This window comes from Chiroxiphia lanceolata, chromosome 21, assembly GCF_009829145.1.
Source record: "Chiroxiphia lanceolata isolate bChiLan1 chromosome 21, bChiLan1.pri, whole genome shotgun sequence".
In the NCBI taxonomy this organism is placed as follows: Eukaryota; Metazoa; Chordata; class Aves; order Passeriformes; family Pipridae; genus Chiroxiphia; species Chiroxiphia lanceolata.
In genome coordinates this window covers 10,706,090-10,727,851 of record NC_045657.1, presented here as the reverse complement: position 1 = coordinate 10,727,851, position 21,762 = coordinate 10,706,090, and the positions used below count along the sequence as shown (strand labels likewise).

Here is a 21,762-nt window from a genome sequence, read left to right as displayed (position 1 = left end):
CAGTGCCTAAAGGGGCTCCAGGAGAGCTGGAGAGGGACCTGGGACAAGGGATGGAGGGACAGGATGAGGGGGAACGGCTTCCCACTGCCAGAGGGCAGGGTTAGATGGGATATTGGGAAGAAATTGTTCCCTGTGAGGGTGGGGAGGCCCTGGCACAGGTTGCCCAGAGAAGCTGTGGCTGCCCCATCCCTGGAAGTGTCCAAGGCCAGGTTGGACAGGGCTTGGAGCAACCTGGGCTAGTGGAAGGTGTCCCTGCCCATGCTCAGGTCCCTTCCGTCCCAAAGCATTCTACGGTTCTATGAGTCTATGAAAACAGGTCAAACAGAGTGAGGGGCTCTAGGTTGAATTTTTTTCTCCGTTTTTCTTATATTTCCCCCTTCCTCTGGATATAGTCTATGGCACATAAATGTGTTTGGTCTTGCAGAAGTTCTCCACGAGTATCACCTGTACAGGTAACTGTGCAGTGCCTTCCCTCTCCAATGCAAACCCAAATGGTGCTGCAGCCCTCGGGCAGGGCTGTGCTGGAAAGCAAGGGCAGGAGAGGGACCATGTGTCCCTTGGTTTTTATGCAGATGCCCTGAAGCACCCAGGTCTCAAGTGCAACTCAGGGAAGGCTGGAGTCATCCTCAAGGGGGACATCTCCACCCCCTCCTACCTGTGGATGGTAGAGCAGTGCCCCAGGAGGACACTGAGTGTGTGGAGGGTGTGAGGGAGGTGTGTTACAGACCTGAAGTCCCACAGGCTCTGAGAGACAACTCAACAGCCACAACTGTGTGCTCAGCACACAGATCATCACAGTAGGGAAAGGAAGGGTGACTTACCGCAAAAAAGATGTTATTAGAGTGAAGGAAGGATGAAGTGAAGGAAATAAGACACTGCTGTGTGTTAAGGCCTTGAAAAGAACACACCCGTGTGGCCTCAGGCACCACCATGGCCGGGGTCTATCTCAGACTTCGTCCACATCAGGATGTGTCATGCAGGTTAAAGCTGGTTGTAGTAGGAGGGGAGATGGGGAAGCTTTTTGGTTAGTTGGTGCCAGGCTTTTCCTGAGCCTCACAGCTGGAATTTGGGCAACACACCCATTGCATCCAGAGCTTTCCCTTGCTCCCTGATCCCTGGTTAGACTTTCACACCCTTCCATCACATACCGGCTGTGTATCTCAATGCATGGTCAAAAATCCACGTCCCTGAATATCGATTTCGTGTATATCCAACAGGAGAGCCACGTTCCACTGCTTTTCCATCTAAATTGTGCAAAAAGAAATCAGAAAAAAGCCCTTAAAGTGGATGCATTTCCAAAGAATAATGATGGCTGAAGCCTATTAAAAAATTCCAAGCCCCATCTGTTCCTGTGGCTCGCTAACAAGATGTCAGGGGTCATGCAGAATTTCTTAAGGCTTCTGCAGCACTATTTTACTTCACTAGGGAGCATCGAAAGTGCTCCTGAATTCTGTATGCTGAACAGCTGAGCACTGAGAATCAGCACCACGGCAGGAACCCAGCCCAGGCATGTGAGACTTGAGAGTCTCAAAGCAGAAGGATTCTCTCTTCACTGTCTCAGAAACATTTCTGATTGAAGGCATTACTTGAAAAGTCCTCTCCAAAATGTTTCTCGTAAAGCACAGCCCAGAGTGAGAGCTTAAGCAATCTTGTATGAAACTTCTCCTGATAACTCAGTCCTCCAAAACACACAGACTGACCTGATGGTATTTCCAGCATTAGGAAATGGTCCACATCTGACAAACACTCTCCTCCCTTTCTCCTGTTTACAGCACAAGTGCCTTTTGCTCTTCCTCTCCTCTCCAAACAGCTCCATGGTGGGACTTCTCTACCCTGACACTCCTGCCCTGAGAAATGTCCACGTATTTGGGCTCTTCAAATGACCCTGGCCCGGGACCAGGGCGTGACGCTTGCAAGAGGAAAGAAGAACAGGAAATATGGCATCTCTGATCTGTGCAGGGCAGGAACACCTCTGAGACGGGGAGAGCCAGGGGGACCGTGGGGGTACAGGTGGGTGCAGGGGAGGAACGGGGGATCCACAGCAGCAGAATCTGCTGCAGACTGGGCCCAGGTTAGGACAACCTCTCTGATGGATTTCTCTGCTTGGGATGCCAAAGTGGGATCCCAAGGGATTGCAAGAACTGTGGAAAAGCAGCTGAAAGGTCCAAACCCACATAGAGCACTGGCTCTTCAGCTGGGGGACTGTGGCCACTGTCACCACCCATTCCCCTCCACTGCAGCCACTTCCAGCCACCTCAGGGTTTGGGCTGCCCCAGATGGATGGAAACAGAGTCTGGAGTAGTCCAAAGTGCCAGGAGAGACATGTGAATGTGTAAGCAAACAGGAGGCAGCAGACACAAGGCCTAATGTGATGAAAATACTGCAAGGGAATAGCAGCAACTGAGCTGGGAATCCCTGTTATAAATTGCTCCAAGTAACAACTAAAAATATAAATATAGCAGGCTCCTGAGGAGATGTGACTCAGAAAAGAGACATAAATCTTGTAATGTGTATTTCAGCCAACTCCCGAGGCTGAGTCTCCAGGAAAGCTGTCACTGGGAGCCATGTGTGCCCTGAGCCTCCAGCACCATGGGCCCAGCTCAGACAATGCATTCCCCCTTGAACCAACTGTCCCCAGCACCCCCTGAGAGGAGACAGTCTGAGGGGCAGCAATTCCACACAGAGGAGAGGGATTCATTCACGCACAATTCACTACTTCATCAGGAATTACTATAAAAAATAACCACTTTCGACACCTCCAATCTTGGCTTCCCCAGTGAAGGCAAATAAAATCCTCCCAAAGCCCTGCCTGTCTGCACAGCAGAAATGATTCACACCCAGGGCTCCAGATCACACCACGAGAGAGGCTTCAGGGAGAAAAACTCCTGCAAGTGCAGCAATAGAGAGCACAAAGGCTTTGCTCCAGAGTCAGGAGGCACCAGTGGCATCAGCAGTTCACACCTTCAGGCTGCTCCAGCACAGCAGCTGAAATGGCCCGTGGGGCAGAGGGGGCAGGATCCAGGGAGGGGCTTGTCCTGCTCTGCTCTGCCCCGCGGGGGCCTCACCTCAATATTGGGGTAGTCTGGGGGGACACAATGGAAGGAAGATCTGAAGCCATTAGAGAGTGTCCAAAGGAGGCAACGAGGATGGGGAAGGGCCTTGATTTGAAGCTGTGGGGGGACACTGAGGGCACTTGGGGTGTTCAGCTGGAGAAGAGGAGACTGAGGGCAGAGCTCATGGCAGTTCCAGCTTCCTCAGGAGGGGCAGAGCAGGGGCAGGAACTGAGCTCTGCTCTGGGGGGACCAGGGACAGCACCCAGGGAATGGCTGGAGCTGTGTCAGGGCAGGCTCAGGTTGGATCTCAGGCAAAGGTTCTTCCCCCAGAGGGTGGTTGGGCACTGACCAGGCTCCCCAGGGCAGTGGGCACAGCCCCAAGGCTGCCAGAGCTGCAGGAGAGTTTGGATGATCCTCTGGGGCACAGGGTGTGACCCTTGGGGATGGGCCTGTGCAGGGTCAGGAGCTGGACTCAATCATCCTTGTGGGTCCCTTCCAACTCAGCATATTCTGAGGTTCTGTGATGTTTCTTGAGTGAATTACCTCAGTGTCTGCAGTGATGGAAATGGTGCCTGTGTGTGGTTTCTGCAGGGGAATGGAGGGGATCAGACCTGGGAGCCAGTTCAAGGAACCAGAAGGAACTGCTATCTAGGCACACAGAGCACAGGATTTGGTGGCCAAACAAGAAAGTTCTTTAGAGCCACTTCCCCAACAAACGAGAGTTATGTGAGCAGCAGATAAACAGAGGCACTTACAGGGCTCTTCATAGAAGAATTGGCCACCAGCTGCCATGGCCTCAGGACCAAGTGGCCTTTAAGGAAATCCAGAACCAGTTAACAAAATAACCAGTATAATACGTTTCATTTGAAAAGGCTCTTCCAGACACAAGTTCTCCAGTTATACAGCTTTCAACCACCACTTGTTGACTGGTACATCAGTGTGTCCCTCTCCCCATGGTGCCTATACATTGAACCAGCCTGCCTCCAGTGCTCTCCATAGGGACAACATAGAATCAGAGAATATCCTGAGTTGGGAGGGGAGAAGGGACCCACAAGGATCATCCAAGTCCAACCCCTGGCCCTGACAGACACACACCCTGTCCCTCAGAGCCTTGTCCAAACGCTCCTGGAGCTCTGGCAGCCTTGGTGCTGTGCCCACTGCCCTGGGGAGCCTGGTCAGTGCCCAACCACCCTCTGGGGGAAGAACCTTTCCCTGAGATCCAACCTGACCCTGCCCTGACACAGCTCCAGCCTTTCCTTCGAGTCCTGTCACTGCTCACAGGGAGCAGAGATCAGAACTGCCCCTCATGAAGAACCTGCAGAACCAAGTGAGTCTCCCTCAGTCTCTTCTCCAGCTGAACAAATCCAGTGACCTCAGCTGCCCCTTGCTGGCTTCCCCTCTAGTCCACCCAAGTCAGCCAACAGCAAAAGCCCCCATCCCCCTGCACAGCAATAAAACCAACCTCACCTGGAAACCACCGTTCCCAGGGGACACCACCTGCAGAGCAGCTGCTGCTGCCCATCCAGAAGCCATGGGGAGAAGGGGATCCTACACAGCAAACACCCAACCTGCAGATGCTTTCACCAAGGGCTGGTGACCATGGCTGAAGAAGAAGCTCCCACTGCTTCCCATCAGTGGTCATATCTCCACCTCTCCCTCCCAGGGCACCAGGGATGCTTTTCAGGCTTGCCCATGTATCGATCAATCTCTCAAGAGCTGTAGAGGCACAAAAACTCTGCAAATACACTGAACGTTTCCTCCAAACTGTAAGATCTTTAAGTCAGAAATAGTTATGGACTTCTAGGCTTTCCCTAGACGTTCTGACCCTGCACAGACAGCAGTGACCTCCCACCCTGCTGTTTTTGGTGGCTGTCCTGGCAGGGAAAGGAGGACAGGAAGAACAGTGATGCTTCTGAGACAACCACCAGCTGAGGACACCTCCCAGGTTTCTTTCCAGCAGTGTGGACAATGATCGAGCAAAACCCAGGAGAAAATCAAATGTCAGTACCTCTTTTCTCTCCCTCTGCAAGACAAGCCAACCCCAACAACTCTAATTAGCTTCTTTCTGAGTACCTCAAAGGAAACATGGTCTAACTGCTCTTCCCTCTTTATATCAGCAACTGCCTTTGGATCTCAAGAGACACTGCAGGGAGCTGCTCCAGGTCAGAGCCAACAGAGGCAAGTGTAAGAGACGTGCCTTGCCAGGTTCTTGCAGGAAGCCCCTTTCCCTGGGGCAGGAGGAGAGGACAGTCTGATGTTCACAGAAAAAAAGAAAAAGCTTCTTCATCACAGCTGGAGGTGGGGTGGGGACAGGAAGCACTGTTTTGGAAGGGGCACACCACAGCCAGCCCAAAGCCAAAATTATTCCCATAATGTGACTAGCGATCAGAAAAAGAAACAAACAGCAACCTGTAAAACCTTCTTTAGAGCTAAATCTAAGTATTTACACAAAGCACCCACATTCTGCAAGACGACTTTCCTGAAAACATTTCATGAGTTTCTCAGGCTTTCCTCCCATTTGCTTCACCTCTGTCAAACACAGCACCAGCCCTGGGTCCAGCATGGGCCAGGTGACTGATGGGCAAATCACTGAACAAGCCAAAAGAAGATAATCAGCTTTTTCTTTCTGACCTTGGCTGAGCCTTTTGGGGTGACCAGATGTGAACACACAGCAGAAGTTACAGGAGACCAGTAATTCTGAGCCAGGACCCTGAGAGGGATGTGCACCTTGGCTCTGGGCCCTCCAGCAGAGCCAAGTGTCCAGGGACAGCTCTCCAGAGCTCTCCTGTCCCCACACACAGCCAGGGAATGGTGGGTTCCTGATCCCGTGTCTTACCGAGCGTCTGCTGGTTGCGGACCCCACCTATGACCACGCAGATCTCGGCGGGCACATCTCCCGGCCCATCTTTGATGTTGTTCTTGGAATCTTTGGTGTCGTCCTGCCAGATCACCTCCTCAATGTAGTCATCTGGTACCTCTGTTTTCACTTTCACCTCAGTCATCATTCCAGCCTCTTCACTGGGTGAGGACTGAGATGTCATCGAGTCGGAGCCCTCTGCTTTCGGGCTCTGTGGGCTCCTCTTCAAACACTCCCTGAATGGGGGAAAAGAGGAGACAACATGAATCCTCATTGTCAAGTACTCACTTTCTCGTACCAGGACCTAATGCAAGGTACTTTGGTTTATGCAGGTTATTTAAAGTTAGCATGGGTAGGTATGTGTGTCTGTCACACACGGGAAGTAATTAAAATGTAACCAGATACAAAACCATTTGCTAGTAATGAAAATAACCTCAATCATCACAAGCAACAGCAGCAGGAGCTAAACAAGAGCACAGAACTTCACGTGGTTGCCAGCAGGCCAAGAGCACAGCTCCAGCAGTTCTGACAGCAGGTATGCACCAAGACTAGTCTACACATGCAAAAGCAAAGCCCTGCTCTTCTGTGGCACTGGGGACGTGGGTCAGTGGGGGACTTGGCAGTGCTGGATTAATGGTTCGACTGGATGATCTTAAAGGTCTTTTCCACCCCCTAAATGAGTCTCTGATTCTCTGGCATTTTTAATTTGGAGCACTTGTGCACTTCTCCATCACATCCTCTCTTTTATCCCTTCAAGCAGCCTGACATCCTGTGGTATTCCCATGGCTTTATTTAACATATATGGTGCTGATCAAAGGGGATCATCTATAGTATGACGATATTTAGGGAGACTATGCCATTATGGACAGATACAACTATTAGGGATGACAGAAAGTGTGATAGATTGGGAGAGGCAGAGGAGATCCACAGTGTGCAAAAACAGATTAAGGAAATAACATGTGTTTTCATCTTGGAAAGAGAAAGCTAAAAATTCATGGGAGAAAATAATCTATAAAAACATTCAAAACCCCTTAGAAAAGGAAACTGGGCACCTCAAAGCTGCAAAACAACTTCAACAAGTGCCGTGGTGGCAAAAGGCAAAGGGGGCTTGAGCACGAGAGACAAAGGCCTGGTAATAAGCCAGTGGAGCTCCTTTCCCAAATGCACCATGCCAACACTCCTTAGGGAGTCCTGGTTTTTAATATTGGTTATTAATAAACTCCAACATGCAATACAAAGATAAAATAATTGCTGCTTCAGTTTGTGGAGCTATCAGAAGAACTAAATATATAATGGCTTAGACTACCCAGAAACAGAAAAGTCTGTAACATATTTAGAGTCATGTAAACACTGGGAACAGCCAAAGGTGTTTGAAAATGGTTTAGGCAGAAGTAACAGGCAAAATAAAGTGAAAAATAGGCTGAACTTATGGATGATTGTTAGATCGTGCAACAGCGACAGAGAAGGAAATCCCATTGCTTGGACCATTGTAAAGTCAGAATAAAGTATGAATTAAAATGTCAGAAAACCAACACCTGCAATGGGTTCTGACACTGGTTATGGAGCTGACAGAGAAAGCAAGACACTGCATCTGGAGGTGAAAGAGCCCAGTGAGTAACCCTGGGAGGACAGGGATGAGGGAGCAGAGGAACCAAGAGTAATTACTGCCCAGTCTCCAATACAGACATGGAGTTGCTATTTCAAAACGGGTCAGTCCCATCCCATCACCAGATATTTTATTATTTATCCCTTCAATCTCATTATGGAAAGAAATGTACAATTAATAGCTCCTAAACAGAGAGAATTAGCCTTGACCTGCCTTCCCACTCATTTCCTGCCTCCTCACACATACTCCTCCCGCTCCCAAAATCATACAGGGCTTTTACAAGGGAGAGATAAATTAAGACAGAGAAAATGTGGCTGAAAACTGGACTATCTTATGGAAATATTATGGGATGTCCCAAAGGCCCATCAATGTCACCCTACATGGAGTGGCTCAGCACTTGTCCCAAGGGGAAGGCAGTAAGTACAAAACACTCAGGGATCAGAAAAGGGTGGGATTAATTGCAAATCAATCAAATCAAGGAGGTGTGAAATGCAAAACACTGATAAAGGCAGCAATAGGGTGGATAGGAAAAACTCTCTGATGAGGACTGTGGAGGAAAAATAAAGTCAACCAGTACAATCCCCACTGGGAGGCTGGAAGGTGGGAGCAGGCAGTGAGAGGCAGCTCTGCTCTGAAGTGAAGGAAAAACACCTCGGTTGTTGATGGTACAGCAACGTGTACTTGCCAATCCTGGACAAAACCACATGGAAATCCATGCAGGAGCCAAGGGACATGGAATTAAAAACTAACACAAGTAGCAGTGAAGCAGAGGCTGCAGCTTTCTGAGATTATATGTGGGGTAAGAATATAAAGACTTTCTGATGGTGCCCAGCTTTGCATCCACACCAGTGGACCCCTCTCTCTGTAGCTGGCTCTGCCCCAGACAAGAGGCGTAGAGCAGTCAAATAAGTGCAGGAACATGGGTGCACCCACAAAGAGCCGCCACGGTGCTCAGCTGTGATGCCAGGGGCAGCTCCTCCTGCAGCCACACAGCCCTGAAGGACTAACCCAATGTGCACCTAGGACTGAACAAGGAGGGGATTTTCTCCCCGTAGGAAGCCGTGGTGAAGCCAGTCCCCAGTGCTGCAGACAGACCCAGCACCCTCCCCTGTTTCACCCACCATGTTTCAAAGGTGATCAGAAAAGCTGGAGATGGTTCAAAAAAGCAGCACTGAAATGGTTCAAGTCTGGGAAAAGATACTTAATGACTTTGTGAGACCAAACCACTTCAATCCATTTCTCATGCCAAAAGGGAGACTGAGAGATGATTTGATTGCAGCATATTATCAATCTTCGTGGGGAGAAAATACTGTCTTTACTTAATTTAGCAGGGAAGAGTAGACTACGAGCTCATCCTGGAAGCTAGAACCACTTGAAATGAGGCATAAAATATTAGCACAGATGGTGATCCACTGGAACAACTGCTTTCCAAAGGATATGCTCAGGGACAACAAATCTCCCCAAGTTCTCAAACCCAGAGATGTGTATCTGGCTGGCCCCAGGTTACTGGGCTCAGTACAGATGTGCACTGGCCACACTTGGTGGCCTGAAGCTGCAGGAATACATAAATTATTAGACCAGGCCAATGGACTCTCAAAACCTTTGCCTTTCACACCTTCACACTTTCTGGATCCATCTCTGCCAAGGAAGTGATTTCCCAGCTGGGCTGTCTGCCCTTGGGTGGGACCTAAACCTCAAACAGGAACTGAAAGCAATTCATTGCCCCATGTGTTCTAACCCTGAGCAGGTATCTGATGTGCAGAAGGAAACCAGTCCCAAATGCACCAAGTCTTCTGCGTGATTTCATGATTCACAAGCCCTGCTGATCCCGTGAAATTAAAACAGTAAAAAAAATAGCACCACTGGATTTCTACACCAATTTTACAACAAACAGAGTCCTTCTCTGTCTTCTGACACTTTCTAGGAGGGATGAAGGCAGCAGATGTACCCGGGTCACAGCTGGGTGTAGCTGTACTTCTGCCGTGTGCGGGAGGTGAACCCCCATCCCCGCGGAGCTGCCGGCACCGCGCACGGCCGGGCACTGCCAGGGCCCACCGAGATCTGCACAGAGCCACGGCAGCTCAGACCCCAGGGGAAGAGCTCTAAGGTGCTGAAAAGGGAATAAATTACAAGCAGTAAGATTTTTTGTCCCGATTACTTGTACCTATAAAAATACACAGGTGTCAATGCGTGTCTGTATGCACACGGACATGTGTGTGCACATCTAAGAAGGGCTGATAGTTGTGTCTCTGGCACGTCCCCTGGTCCCACCCAGCTCCTGCCTCTTTTCCCACACAGCCCCAGGATGTGCATCCTCTGCTGACACCCCGAGGTGCTGGTGTTTTATTGCATGGGCCAGGTCCTGCTTCACAGCCCTGAGGGCTCTGGGAGCCAAACTGCAGGAACACACCCCCAAATGCAAACTTTGCTGCTGACCAGCACCAGGCTGGCACCAGTCCCACTCCACCAGCACAGCCTGTGCTCCCTTTTCGTGGCTGTTGCTGTTTCCTTTCACAAGGCAGATCTGTGTTCTCACATTGCTCTTATTATTTCATATCTCACAGAGATTTTCTAGCCACTGGCTGACGTCAAGCTTCAGCCAAACTTCAGCTGTAGACTTTCTCCAGCTCAGTGTCCAGAGGAACATTATGGCTTTGCAGAATACCTTAAAATAAATGTAATCAAACAGCAGCACAGCCCTAAGTCCTCCTTCCTCCTCCTCTGGAAGTGCTACGCAGGGGACAGAAGAGCCAGAAGGCTCTGATTGCTTCAAGTGATGCACAAGAGTGGCATCACCAGCTGCTGTCAACAGCAGGAGAAGGTGATGGATCCTCCTACCTTCCGTGCATGTGGAGAACATCGCCCTCACCTCGATCCTTACAGCCTCCAAAGGACTGGTGGGCAGACCAGGCAGGAGAACTTGTCTGAACACTACAAATGAGCCCCTGACAGACAGCGGGATCAACTCTCCCAGGGCTCTGCCAGCACTGACACAGCCAAGGGTCTCACAGCACAGTGATCACCCAGTGACAGATCAACCTCTCATTCCTCTTGGACACTGACACCAAAAAGCTCCCCAAGCATGAAGGTGGGCCCCTTTCCAGGCCAGGTGACACAGCGGGTCAGAGAGCTGCTGTGCAGATGGCAGGACCCAATGGAGCAGCTCTTACACTCCTGGGAGAAGGTCTGAGCTCTCCAAAAGATACTTGGTGCCCCTGCTGAGGCTGTACAGCTTTGCAAAGGAGAAGGAGACAGTGATGGGGGAGGACAACTCTCTCAGCAGGAACGAGCATCACTTTCCTGGGGTCTCAGGTGAAATCTAGGCAGTGCCCCTGTGGCTGGAGCAGAACCAGGGTCAGTCCAGGCTTCTGGAGCTCAGTTGCTGAATGGGGTATAATTGTCCCCAGGGAGCAGGGGCAGCTGGGCTGAGGGAACAATCCTCATGGGACAGCAGAGTTTGAAACCTCCTGGGTTGGCTGGGGAAAGAGTACCAACATCCTTAGGCTAAATGGGAAAGAAAAGGAAATGAGTGACACTGGAAAATTCAGGCAGGATGGAGAGGGGTACACACACAGCCACAGCAGAGCCACGGTCACCCCAGCCTCCACCACGCATGGCACACACGTGCTGACCCACGGGAGGTGACCAGGGAAGCATCATTTCCTTCCCAGCCCTTTGGTCCATGGATGTTGTATCCCTTGCAAGCCCGTGAGGCTGCACTTGCTCAGTGTTGTGCTGAATTTTGCCTCCCCTGCTTCTGAGCAGTATAAAGGGCCTCTGGTTAGAGATGCAGCAGCAGGACATGTGAAATATACTTCTTCTCCAGAAATTGCCCCCAAGACACAGTGACAGAGACCATCCTGCCCTGGGGAGGGAAGAAATCAGGCTCTGGCACCACCGTGTCCACACGTGGTTCGTTCCTGTCCCATTGCAGCACCACCAGAGCTGAGGCACAACTGCTGGAAAGGGTCAGAGAGAGGATGAGGAAGAAAAGCAGGGAATTTTCAGATCTGCAGATCCTAAGGCTGGAAGCAGGTCTTACTGGGTTGGGTGAGGACACATAGGGAGAAAAGGACTTGTAGTTTTCAGGACATCAGCTTAAGTCCTGGAAGCTGAAGGACTGCCTGGCATGAACCAGGAGGTGCCCACAAGGCTCAGAGCTCACACTGTGCCAGCACAGAGACCAGCCCCATTTTCTGAAGCCCTGCAGAGCATTGCTGGGGAACACTCTGGGACCAGTGATGGTCAGAGCCTCCACTTGGTGGAGACAGCAGCACACAGGAACCAGGGGAGAACCTGCCACAGGATCTCCCACGGCTGGGCCCCTCAGCCATCCCTCTTCTGGTGGCTCTGAGCACAGTCCCCAGCCTCATGGCACCACATTTCTGCATGAAACAATGCAGTTTTCATGTTCAAGTGTGGCCTCCCAGGGATGAGCTGCAGTTCCCTCTGCAGGGCCAACCTGCATTTAACATCCATGGCACAATGTTCCTGGGAAGAGGACATTCTTCAACCAAGGCACTGCTTGCACAGGACAAAAACTGCTCAGAGAAATGAGACCAGAGAGGAGCAGAGTGCACAGGCACACTTGGTTTAAACCCTACCTCCTTCCACAGGGTACACCTTCTCCTTGCCTTGACCCTTCCTGGGAATACCAACCTCCTTCACTGTTTCATGTCTTGTCTTTACTGAATTGTGGACCTTGGCAATCCAGGAGGTTCTTCCTTGCTGAGGAGAGGAAGCAGAAGTCTTGGGATCAGAAACAGCTCACATTCTCACTCGGAGCTGTGCCTGGTTGCTCTGACAGGTAAAGTCCTGTTTCACTTTCCAGAACAGACTCTATGGATTCTGAACATGAAAGAGGCAAACAAACATTGCACTCACATGTATCACTGCTCTGACTAAGTAGGCCACACAGCCAATTACTGTATTACCAGCTCTGCCATCTCACAATGCTCATTTCAACATTGCTGCCTCCTTTGATCAGCAGACTTTCATCTTCCAATGACGTTACGGCCACTTTCATGTCAAACACAAGTGTGTGAAGGCAGAAGAGATTTAAGGAGGCCTTAATGAAGACTCATCGTGGGGAACTGGAAAGGTAGGGGTAAAAATGGGTTCCTGGATCCATTTAGGTCCAGATTCCTTGGCCCTACACCCGAGGAAGTTTGTGAAGGCCTCAGGCTTTAGCAGAGATCGATGATGCAGCACAACAGGATTGGCCTGAAGTACAGTTCTGGCTGTGAAGCTGAGCAGTCTGGGTGATGCCTCACCAGCAGCAATCCAAGGGCAATGCCAAGAGCTCTTCCAGAGGGAAGGACAGAAAGCTCCTTCCAGCTGGTCTCCTGTGGAAGGAGGAGAGCAGAAGGGGTGAAAGCTGAAGGGCTGCAGTGTGGTGCTGTTCCCATCTCTGGAGAGCATTTCTCTCTGGCTGTGATGAGCAAAATCAGCAATGAGTGAAAGCAAACAGGGCCCGTCAGCTGCTGCAGCCACAAGAAACTCACGTTTGCAGTTTGCTTTTTCTGATCTGGAGTAGCATCCTCATAAATAATGAAAGTGACTAAAAGCTACTTAAAAAACACGCACTCCTCCCTTATGAAAGAATGAGAAAAAACCCCAATTATAAAAGGACATTTCTTCCAGCTAGGAATAATTTGTCATGTAATTCTCTGAAGACAGCAACAGAAACATGCCTGCTCTGTGCTCCCTTTGAGTGATCTGTGATTGCACGTGTACTCAGATGGCTTCTAATGAGGCTATTTTTACAGTACACATCCTGCTGAGCTTTTGGGGAGGGGCAAAGTGAGATCAGTGAAATATCAGTCCTCAACATCAGCTCCTCAAAAGGAGAGGAAAAGGAAACAAATGTGGAGGAGGACACACTGCTCTGAACCAGTACCTACAAACAACGAAGGCTCTTCCCCCCAGCAGTAAATGTGGAACATCTTTGGGTTTTTCCTGGACACCACTCAAGCCGAAAAACCAAATCACTATTGCCTTGATGATATCAATGGTGGCCAGGCTGGACAGGGCTTGTCTAATCGAAAGTGTCCCTGCCATGGCAGGAGGTGGAACGAGATGGTCTTTGAGGTCCTTCCAGCCCAAAGCATTCTGTGATTCTGTGGTGACACCCACCTCCCCCTCAGCACAGGATGGTGTGTGCCCAGTTAAAGTACTGAAACACCCTTTTGTGCTGCCCTTGGAAAGCTCTTCTGCTGCAGCACCAAGAAGGTTCAGTGAGGACTCAAATGCAGCCACGAGGGCCGTGCAACAGGGACCTGGAGGAACGTGCTCCACAGAGCCCACCCGGACACCATCACCCGGGGGAGGTTCCAACTTGTCTCCTGGAAAGTTGACTCATAACATGCCAGATCAAAAGATCTCAGCTGCCAGAAAGCAAAGGAAGCAAAAAATGGGGGAGGCTGAAACTGGGCTCAATTTACAGACATCTGCCATGGTTTTACAAGAAGCAGAAGGTTCCTGTCCTGACTGGGGCTATGGGAAGTAGAACAGACAGAGCAGGTGTAAATAAACTCCTGTTTTACATGGAGATGATGAAAGCAGGACAGAAAAAGAGAGATGTAAATTGAAAATCTGCTTGTCTGATAAATGAGTTGTGGTGGCCTTCTCACCCCATCCCCACAGCTCTCATCGGCTCCCTGAGGCAGCCCAGGGGGTGGGCCCTGTGCCTTACACCAGGAGGAGAAAAGTGGAGTGGGTCAGGAAGCAGAGGAACTGCCTGGTGTCCTCCATCAGGGAGATCTTTTCTGCAGACATTGCTAGGCAAAAAGATTTTCAAGTTCAGGGTTAAAAGAGAGAAAAGACAGGAGCTACTTTTCCAGTGTTACAGTTGAGCACTTTGCTTCCCGTCTCCAGGCCTCTGGTCCAGCTTCAGATGTTCCCTCACAGCTTGAAAGGCAAAGAGATCAACTCACCCTCCCATGTCACAGCTCACAGAGATGTTTCTCTGTCAGAACTCCACCTGCAGCCTGAACTGGTGCCTCTTTCAGAAGGGCTGCATTGATTTTTGAGCTGTAAAGTGCTGGAATAACCATCACATTGCTGGGTCCCTCCTCTGAGTGATCATTCTCTGAAACTGTATTTCCAGTGTGGAATTGCTGCCTCTGGATTGGTTTGATGGAAAAGAGATTCTCTAATCGGGAATCTCCCCTCCATAGGAGAAAACACCCCCTTCTGCTGCCTCTTGAATGAATCAAAGGAAACACTTAATGCAACTGTGTGCACACTAAAATATTCCTTCTAATCCTTGACTCTTTCCAGGAACATTTGGGAGCCCATCCACAATTCACAGGACAGACACCCAAGCAGACCCAAATGTGCCACCAGCACTCCTGGTAACGCCGGCAGTGGTAGCACATGCTGGAGCTGTGTCTGAACCCCAGATTTTCACTTGGTCACAGAGTGGAACAAGTTCATGGTGCCTCATGTTCCACCAGGAGGTTTAAGTTCTCTTCACGATTTTCCAAGATGCCAATGTGAATTCCCGAAGTATGGACTTAATCTCTGAAAGCAAAATTATAGGAAAATTCTGTTCACTCATATTCTGACATTATTTTAGGGAATGGGAACTTGTTCCTCTATCAGCAGTAGTGGAATGAAGACTTGCTGAAGAATAGAAAAAAAGAAAGAGCTGCTCAGAGCTCCTGGGCGTCTTCCACATGCAACATGTTCTTGATAACCTCATGATTTAAGGACTTGAAGGTCTCTGCTACATTGCAAGAGTTCCTCCTGGTCTCTGTGCTTGTTTTGTCCATAGCTGCACTTTTGGAGGATTGGTTGGTTTTCTTCACAAGGCTGGTGGGTCCCCTCTTTGCCACACAGAACCTTCTTGAACAGGCTGGTCCCTTATATCCTGGTCAAGGATGAATGTGCAGCTCGCGAGCGCTGTGAGGCCCTTGCTCCCAGTCAAGCAGGGACCTGGAGCCATCACACTTACTGGGCACACAGAGAAAATCTCTGAGGCAGCCCATACCCTGTCCTTATCTGGGACACATTTATGTTTTCTGCTTTCTCCTCCCCAAATAAATTGAAATCAAAACGTGAGACCACATCCTTCTGCAGGCAGAAGTGTAACAGTAACTGCCAGTTCTGTTTTCCTGAAAAGACTTGCTCAGTAAATACCAATATTAATAAGGAACTCATAAATTTAGAAGGACCTGAAGGCTTTTCAGAAGAGAGATGCCTCAAGGAGTATCACCACGTTCCTCTGAGGGCAGCCAGCTCTTAAAAACAGAGGTAACAGCTTTCAAAACCCCCAAAATACCTAATGCAACACTCACTGGTACGTGTGCTGTCAGTGCTAAAATCCAGGGAAAACAAACAAACAAAGCAGAATACTTAATTTTTCAGCTATCTGGGTCTAGGAAAACACACAACCTTCCCTGACAGCAAACTCTGCCTCGGGAAGTCTAAGAGGAATTTAATTGTGTGTTTGTTCCTCAAGGGACGTTCAGAAGCTCCAAATCCTTCAGAGAAGGTAAACTCCAGGACCAAACCATGCTGCCTCTCCTCTAGAAATTAAACATTAAAATATAAACCAGAACAATAGTCAAGAGCCACAAAGAATTCCTAAGGTATTAGCAAAACAAATTCCCTTCAGTCCTTATTAGGAATATCTTGAGGATGGTTTCAAGAGGAAAGTCTAACCAAATACAAAAAAAATTTGGCTTATCCAACAAAAAACAGCCGCTCTCTCTTTGCCAAAAGCAAAAGAATTCAGTCAGATAAAAAATGGGACACAAAACGATGCAGGTTAAAAACTGAATTTAAGATGATAATGGAATAGCTGCCAGCGTCTTTAAATTTTCAAGCGTGGAAATGTCAACAGAGACAAAGAAATTCAGGGAAAAACAAAGAGAATAGATTAAGGGTTTATTTATATGGGTGAAAGAGCTCTATGTCGCTTGACTAGGAAATGACTGAGGGATTGAGAACTCTCTAAAATGGCCACAAGTCCCCAACAAGGCCATGAGGAGCCTGGGCTGGGCTGGGCCACCAAACTGGTGATGGCACCATGACATGGCCAGGGATGATGAGATGGAGAGAGCATGGGAAAAGATGGACAGAAAAGGAGACAGGACCTTGGGATGTGGTCTGTTCAGCCTGGAGAAGAGGAGACTGAGGGCAGAGCTCATGGCAGTTCCAGTTTCCTGGGGAGGGCCAGAGGAGGGGCAGGGACTGAGCTCTGCTCTGGGGGGACCAGGGACAGCACCCAGGGAATGGCTGGAGCTGTGTCAGGGCAGGGTCAGGTTGGATCTCAGCAAAAGGTTCTTCCCCCAGAGGGTGGTTGGCACTGCCCAGGCTCCCCAGGGCAGTGGGCACAGCCCCAAGGCTGCCAGAGCTCCAGGAGGGTTTGGATGATCCTCTGGGGCACAGGGTGTGACCCTTGGGGATGGGCCTGTGCAGGGCTGAGGGTTGGACTCGCTGATCCTTGGGGGTCCCTTCCAGCTCAGCACAGGATGTGCCTGAGTGCTGTCATCTCCTTGTATGTGGACATTTGACCTTTTGGGTTTCAAGGAAATCTGCCTGGGTTTCCCAGAGCTTCTGTGCTGGTCATGGTAAACAACTGAACTATCCACTGCTCTTACTGGCCAGAGGGGAGTTTTGGGGGATTTTGTGCTGGTTGGTTGGTTTGTTTCTTTTTGGAGATGGCTGGTGAGATCCGCTCAGCAAGCATCACAGCTTATTAAATTCCTTGACTAATTATCAATAATTTTCTCTCCTTCTGACGCAGGATGAGTCGGAAGCTCCTCACGCTCTGGGACTGAAAATCCCACAGGTTGTCTTTTAAAGAAAAGAGAAACAATTCAGATCATTTTGCTTCCTGGAAACACTCAGCGCTAGGCCTGTCCCTCCACAGGGTGTACAGCCTCCTCCTGAGGTTTGGAGGATGACAATCTCCAGCTTGGACACCCACAGAGGTTGTCCTCCCCCAGTGCTGGGGACCTGGGGAGGACTGGAAGAGGAGCCTGAAGAAGAGCTGGTGCCACTCCAGGGCAGACCCTCCGTTGAGTGACAGGAGCTGCTGGGAAGGACGTGTCTGCAAAGAACAGAGCAAGGAATGTGGGGAGGAGAGGGGAGGCTAGAGAAAGGTGAACTGAGAAGAAGCAACGTAAGCGCAACCACTTCTCGAGACCTTCTCCTCCCAAGGTCCCCAGGGCAGTGGGCACGGCCCCAAGGCTGCCAGAGCTCAAGGAGTGTTTGGACAATGCTCTCAGGGACAGGGTGGGATTGTTGGGGTGTCTCTGCAGGGCCAGGAGCTGGACTGGATGATCCTTGTGTGTCCCTTCCAACTCAGGACATTCTGTGATTCTATGAAGGTCACATCTTCTAAGACAGAGACTGAAACCCCCAGACTACCCAGGCCCTGTGGCTTGGTCCAAAGTATCAGGGAAAACTGCACCATGTCAGTGCTGGGGGACCTCCAGGCCCCATCCCAAAACACCCCTTGGAAATGCCCCTGCCTGCACAGCACTGTCTTCCTCGAGGGCAGCACCCAGAGCCCTTCTGCTGCACCTCCATCTCCGAGATCCTTCTCGGGACCTGCATCACAGAGCTGTTAACATAGTGCAGTAAATGAGAGCCCCCTGTGCCCTCACAGGCAGCTTAGAGCCCAGAAGGTCTGGGATTTCACCCCCGTTCCGGGAGCAGAGCACACTTTTCCACAGCTACATCTGTGCTGCGAGCGGGTTCCCCGGCTGTGACAGCCCTGGTGCAGACGGGGCTCAGCTTCCAGCTGGCTCCATTCCCTCCGCAAACAGATGCAGCTCCTATATCAGGGTCTGATTTATTCAGCGGGAGTCTCGCACATTAAGTGTAGTTAAGTCTGAAAACAAATCTAATGACTTTAAAATAAATAGCCAACAGAGGACTTGAAACTAAAATTCCTCCTTCCTCTGACACCCGCCATATAAACAATAATAATTATATAAAACCGTGTCTAACACATGACTACACAAGGCTCTGGTGACCAAGAAAAGCACACGCTGCTTGTCAGACATAATTGCACATTTGGTTTTTCAATTATTTCTTGTCAAGATCCAGAGCCCACCATCTGAACGCTGACATTAATTATTGGGAAGTAGTTAGTTTTACAATGGCGTTATGGAGGCTCCCAACGCTCACCCCGAGCCTGAGGCTCCCAATGCTGTTCCCACACTGCCCTGCCATCCCACCAACCCCTCCAGGACTGTCACACACACTCACACCACTGGAGGACACCCAGTCTGGTCCACCACGTGCAGAAGGGGTTTCTGAAGAAGCTTCAAGAAACTCTCCAATGAACATGAGCAAGGGAACTGATCCCCAGCCGTGTGCTCACCCATGGGACGGGGCCAGACCGCGTCCATGCTGGGACCTCAACACAGGAAAGACATGGAGCTGTTGGAATGAGTCCAGAGGAGGCCACTAAGTTGATTACAAGCCTGGAGCCCCTCTGCTCTGGAGACAGGCTGGGAGAGCTGGGGGTGTTCACCTGGAGAAGGATCCAGGGAGACCTCAGAGCTTCTTCCAGTGCCTAAAGGGGCTTCAGGAGAGCTGGAGAGAGACTTGGGACAAGGGATGGAGGGACAGGACAAGGGGGAATGGCTTCCCACTGCCAGAGGACAGGGCTAGATGGGAAGAAATCCCTGTGAGGGTGGGGAGGCCCTTGCCCAGGTTGCCCAGAGAAGCTGTGGCTGCCCCATCCCTGGGAGTGTCCAAGGCCAGGTTGGAGGGGGCTTGGAGCAACCTGGGCTAGTGGAAGGTGTCCCTGCCCATGGCAGGGGGGTGGAATGAGACAATCTTTAAGGTCTCTTCCCACCCAAACCATCCTGTGATTCCATGAATTTCAGAGCCCATGTCACCAACTGATCCATCTTCCAGCTGAGTCCCCTCCAAGCCCCCCTGAGCACCCGACTCTTGGCATCACACTCCAACAGATCAGTGCCCATCATGCAAGGAAAAATCCTGCCTTTTATTGGCTTTTAATTTGCTGCCTTTTAATATTGTTGACTGTCTCTTTTTTCCTTGCAAAAGGAAGAAAAAGCCTCTGATCTACCTTTTCTGGAGTGTTCAAAAACACGTACAGCTTTGTCATGTTGTCTCTTAGTTGTCATCTTCTCCAAGGCAAACAGCTCTTCCTGCTCCCTTAAAGGAAGGGCTTTTTTCTATGCTCCTAAGAATTCTCTTCACCTTTTAAAATTTCCCATTACTGAGCATTCAGTGAGGTGGAGGAACCACACAAAGTTAATCAGGGAGGAGAACAGCCACCACGAACTCTCAGCTGCACACAGTGACCTGTGTGCTTCCAAAGGCAAAACCAGGCCCAGCAGAGCTGGGGGTGGTGAGATCATAAACCCCTGTGCCTCCAGAGCCATCAACATTTACTTGAAACAGAATGAAATCAATTCAGTACAACAAAAAAATAAAAATAGGATCGACTCAGTACTATGGTCACCACTTAAGATCAAACATGGTATGGAGAAAAAAAAACAGTTGCAAAAAGATAGTCCTGGGAACTTTATTTTGATTATAGTATTATATTATATTTTTACTGATAATAATTGTTAAAAGTCCTGGCAACTTTATTTTGATTCTGTTCTATTCTATTCTATTCCTATATTTTTACTGATATTGATTGTTAGAAGTTTCCTCAACAGTTAGCAATTAGAGAGGGTTTCAAGCAACAACAACTCTGAAAAACATCTCCATCCACTGACAACCTCACAAATTTAGTCAAAGCCACATTTCAACCTTCAACCACTGATAGAGCTTTCTTGAAATATTACATTTTGATTCTGTTCTATTATTTTTAAACAGAATTGGTAATTTTCCTTTCTTTGACCACCTTTTGTTCAGTAGAGAGATGACAAAGTGGGTTTTGCTTCCACTTTTCTCCAAGCAAAAAGCGATGACCAGCCCCACACTCTCTGTGCATCCACAGGAACAGGGATAAGGGCAGGAATTTATCCCACACTGCTGGGAGCTCCATCCCTGCCCTTGGGAAGGGCATTGCTCACACCAGGAGGGGGCTTAGGTGCTCGGCCCCAAGGGCACCCCCGGGCAGGGAGGACACCCACAGGGACACCCTGAGGGATCAGCTGCCACAGGGGGGATGAACTCACCCCCTGCTCTGTGAGACCCTCCAGTGAGAGCTGCAAAACTGAGTTAGAGTGGGAACAAAGAATGGAGGGGAAGGCAGTGATGCCTGGCTCCTCAGCCTGTGCTTTCCTTCCAGCACTTTGTTCAGGCTAATTCCCAGCATCCTAAGAGCCAGCACTGCTGGACCACCCTGAGGAGTCCCCCCAGACTGGGGAAGGGAACTTTTCCTCTGCAGCAGACACCCAGTGCTCCCCAGAGGTGTTCAATGCCAGGCAGTGCCACTGGAGCAGAACAGTGCCAGGAATGAGGGTGTTTCATCCTGACACACCACTGGCAGAGCCAGGGCAGTGGGCAGGGACCGGTCACTACGGTGGGAACACTCGAACCAGGCAGGGACTGAGCACGTTCAGCAGCAGGAGGCAGGGAGAGGATCCACACCCCAGAGTCTGGAGATCAGAACAGAGCAGGCTTTTAACGTGGAAGGACCTGTTTCACCTGAGGAATAAAATTTCTGCCGGGCTTTCAGGTCCCTGGAGTGGACAGAAGGGTCGTCCAGCATGTGGTCACTGGAGAGATGGTGTCACTGGAGGTACACAGGGAAGGACACGAGATGCACTTGAGCTGAAGGAGGTTGGCAGAGCTGAGAGGAGCACTGGAGCTCACTGGTGCTCACTGGCCCTCACTGGCCCTCACTGGTGCTCAGTGGTCCCCAGTGGTACTCGCTGGTGATCAGTGGTACTCACTGGTGCTCACGCTGTGCTGCCAAGGGCAGTGGGCACCCAGGGAGAAGCCTCGTGTCCTCCCAGGAGCAGCTCCACAAACACTGGTGCCCTGCCCTGTGTAGGGGAGCGGTGCCAAGCCCAGCAGTGGTGACTGGCAAACCTGGTCTGGGTGGCCCAGGGTTGGTCCTGCTCCTCACAGCTCAGCACTCCCCCCACAGCTGTGCCCACCCCACCACGGGATGGCACCTCTGATTGTCCCATCATCTTCTCCAGCTCTTACATTTCCATGCTTCCTTGCAGCCACTCTCCTTCCCAGGTGATACACTCTCCTCCCTGATGCTTCCTCAGCGGTGTTCCAGCATCTCTCATGTCCTACCTGTTTTTACCACAAAACCTTTTAAACCTGGGAGCTCAGTTTGCCAC

The 21,762-nt window shown here is 50.2% G+C and overlaps 1 protein-coding gene across 9 annotated transcripts in view; it reads right to left on the bottom strand.

Moving 5' to 3' along the window:
• ZNF618 (zinc finger protein 618) overlaps positions 1 to 21,762 on the bottom strand; it is a 161,759-nt gene that overhangs the window by 67,466 nt on the left and 72,531 nt on the right. For 8 of the 9 annotated variants that reach the window (XM_032708158.1, XM_032708152.1, XM_032708157.1 and 5 more), the window contains 2 exons: positions 5,890 to 6,146; positions 1,149 to 1,244 (listed from right to left, as the gene is read on the bottom strand). In XM_032708158.1, the coding sequence (XP_032564049.1) occupies positions 1,149 to 1,244; positions 5,890 to 6,146 (353 nt within the window). The remainder of the gene's footprint in view (positions 1 to 1,148; positions 1,245 to 5,889; positions 6,147 to 21,762) is intronic. The other variant, XM_032708160.1, reaches the window with a different exon arrangement.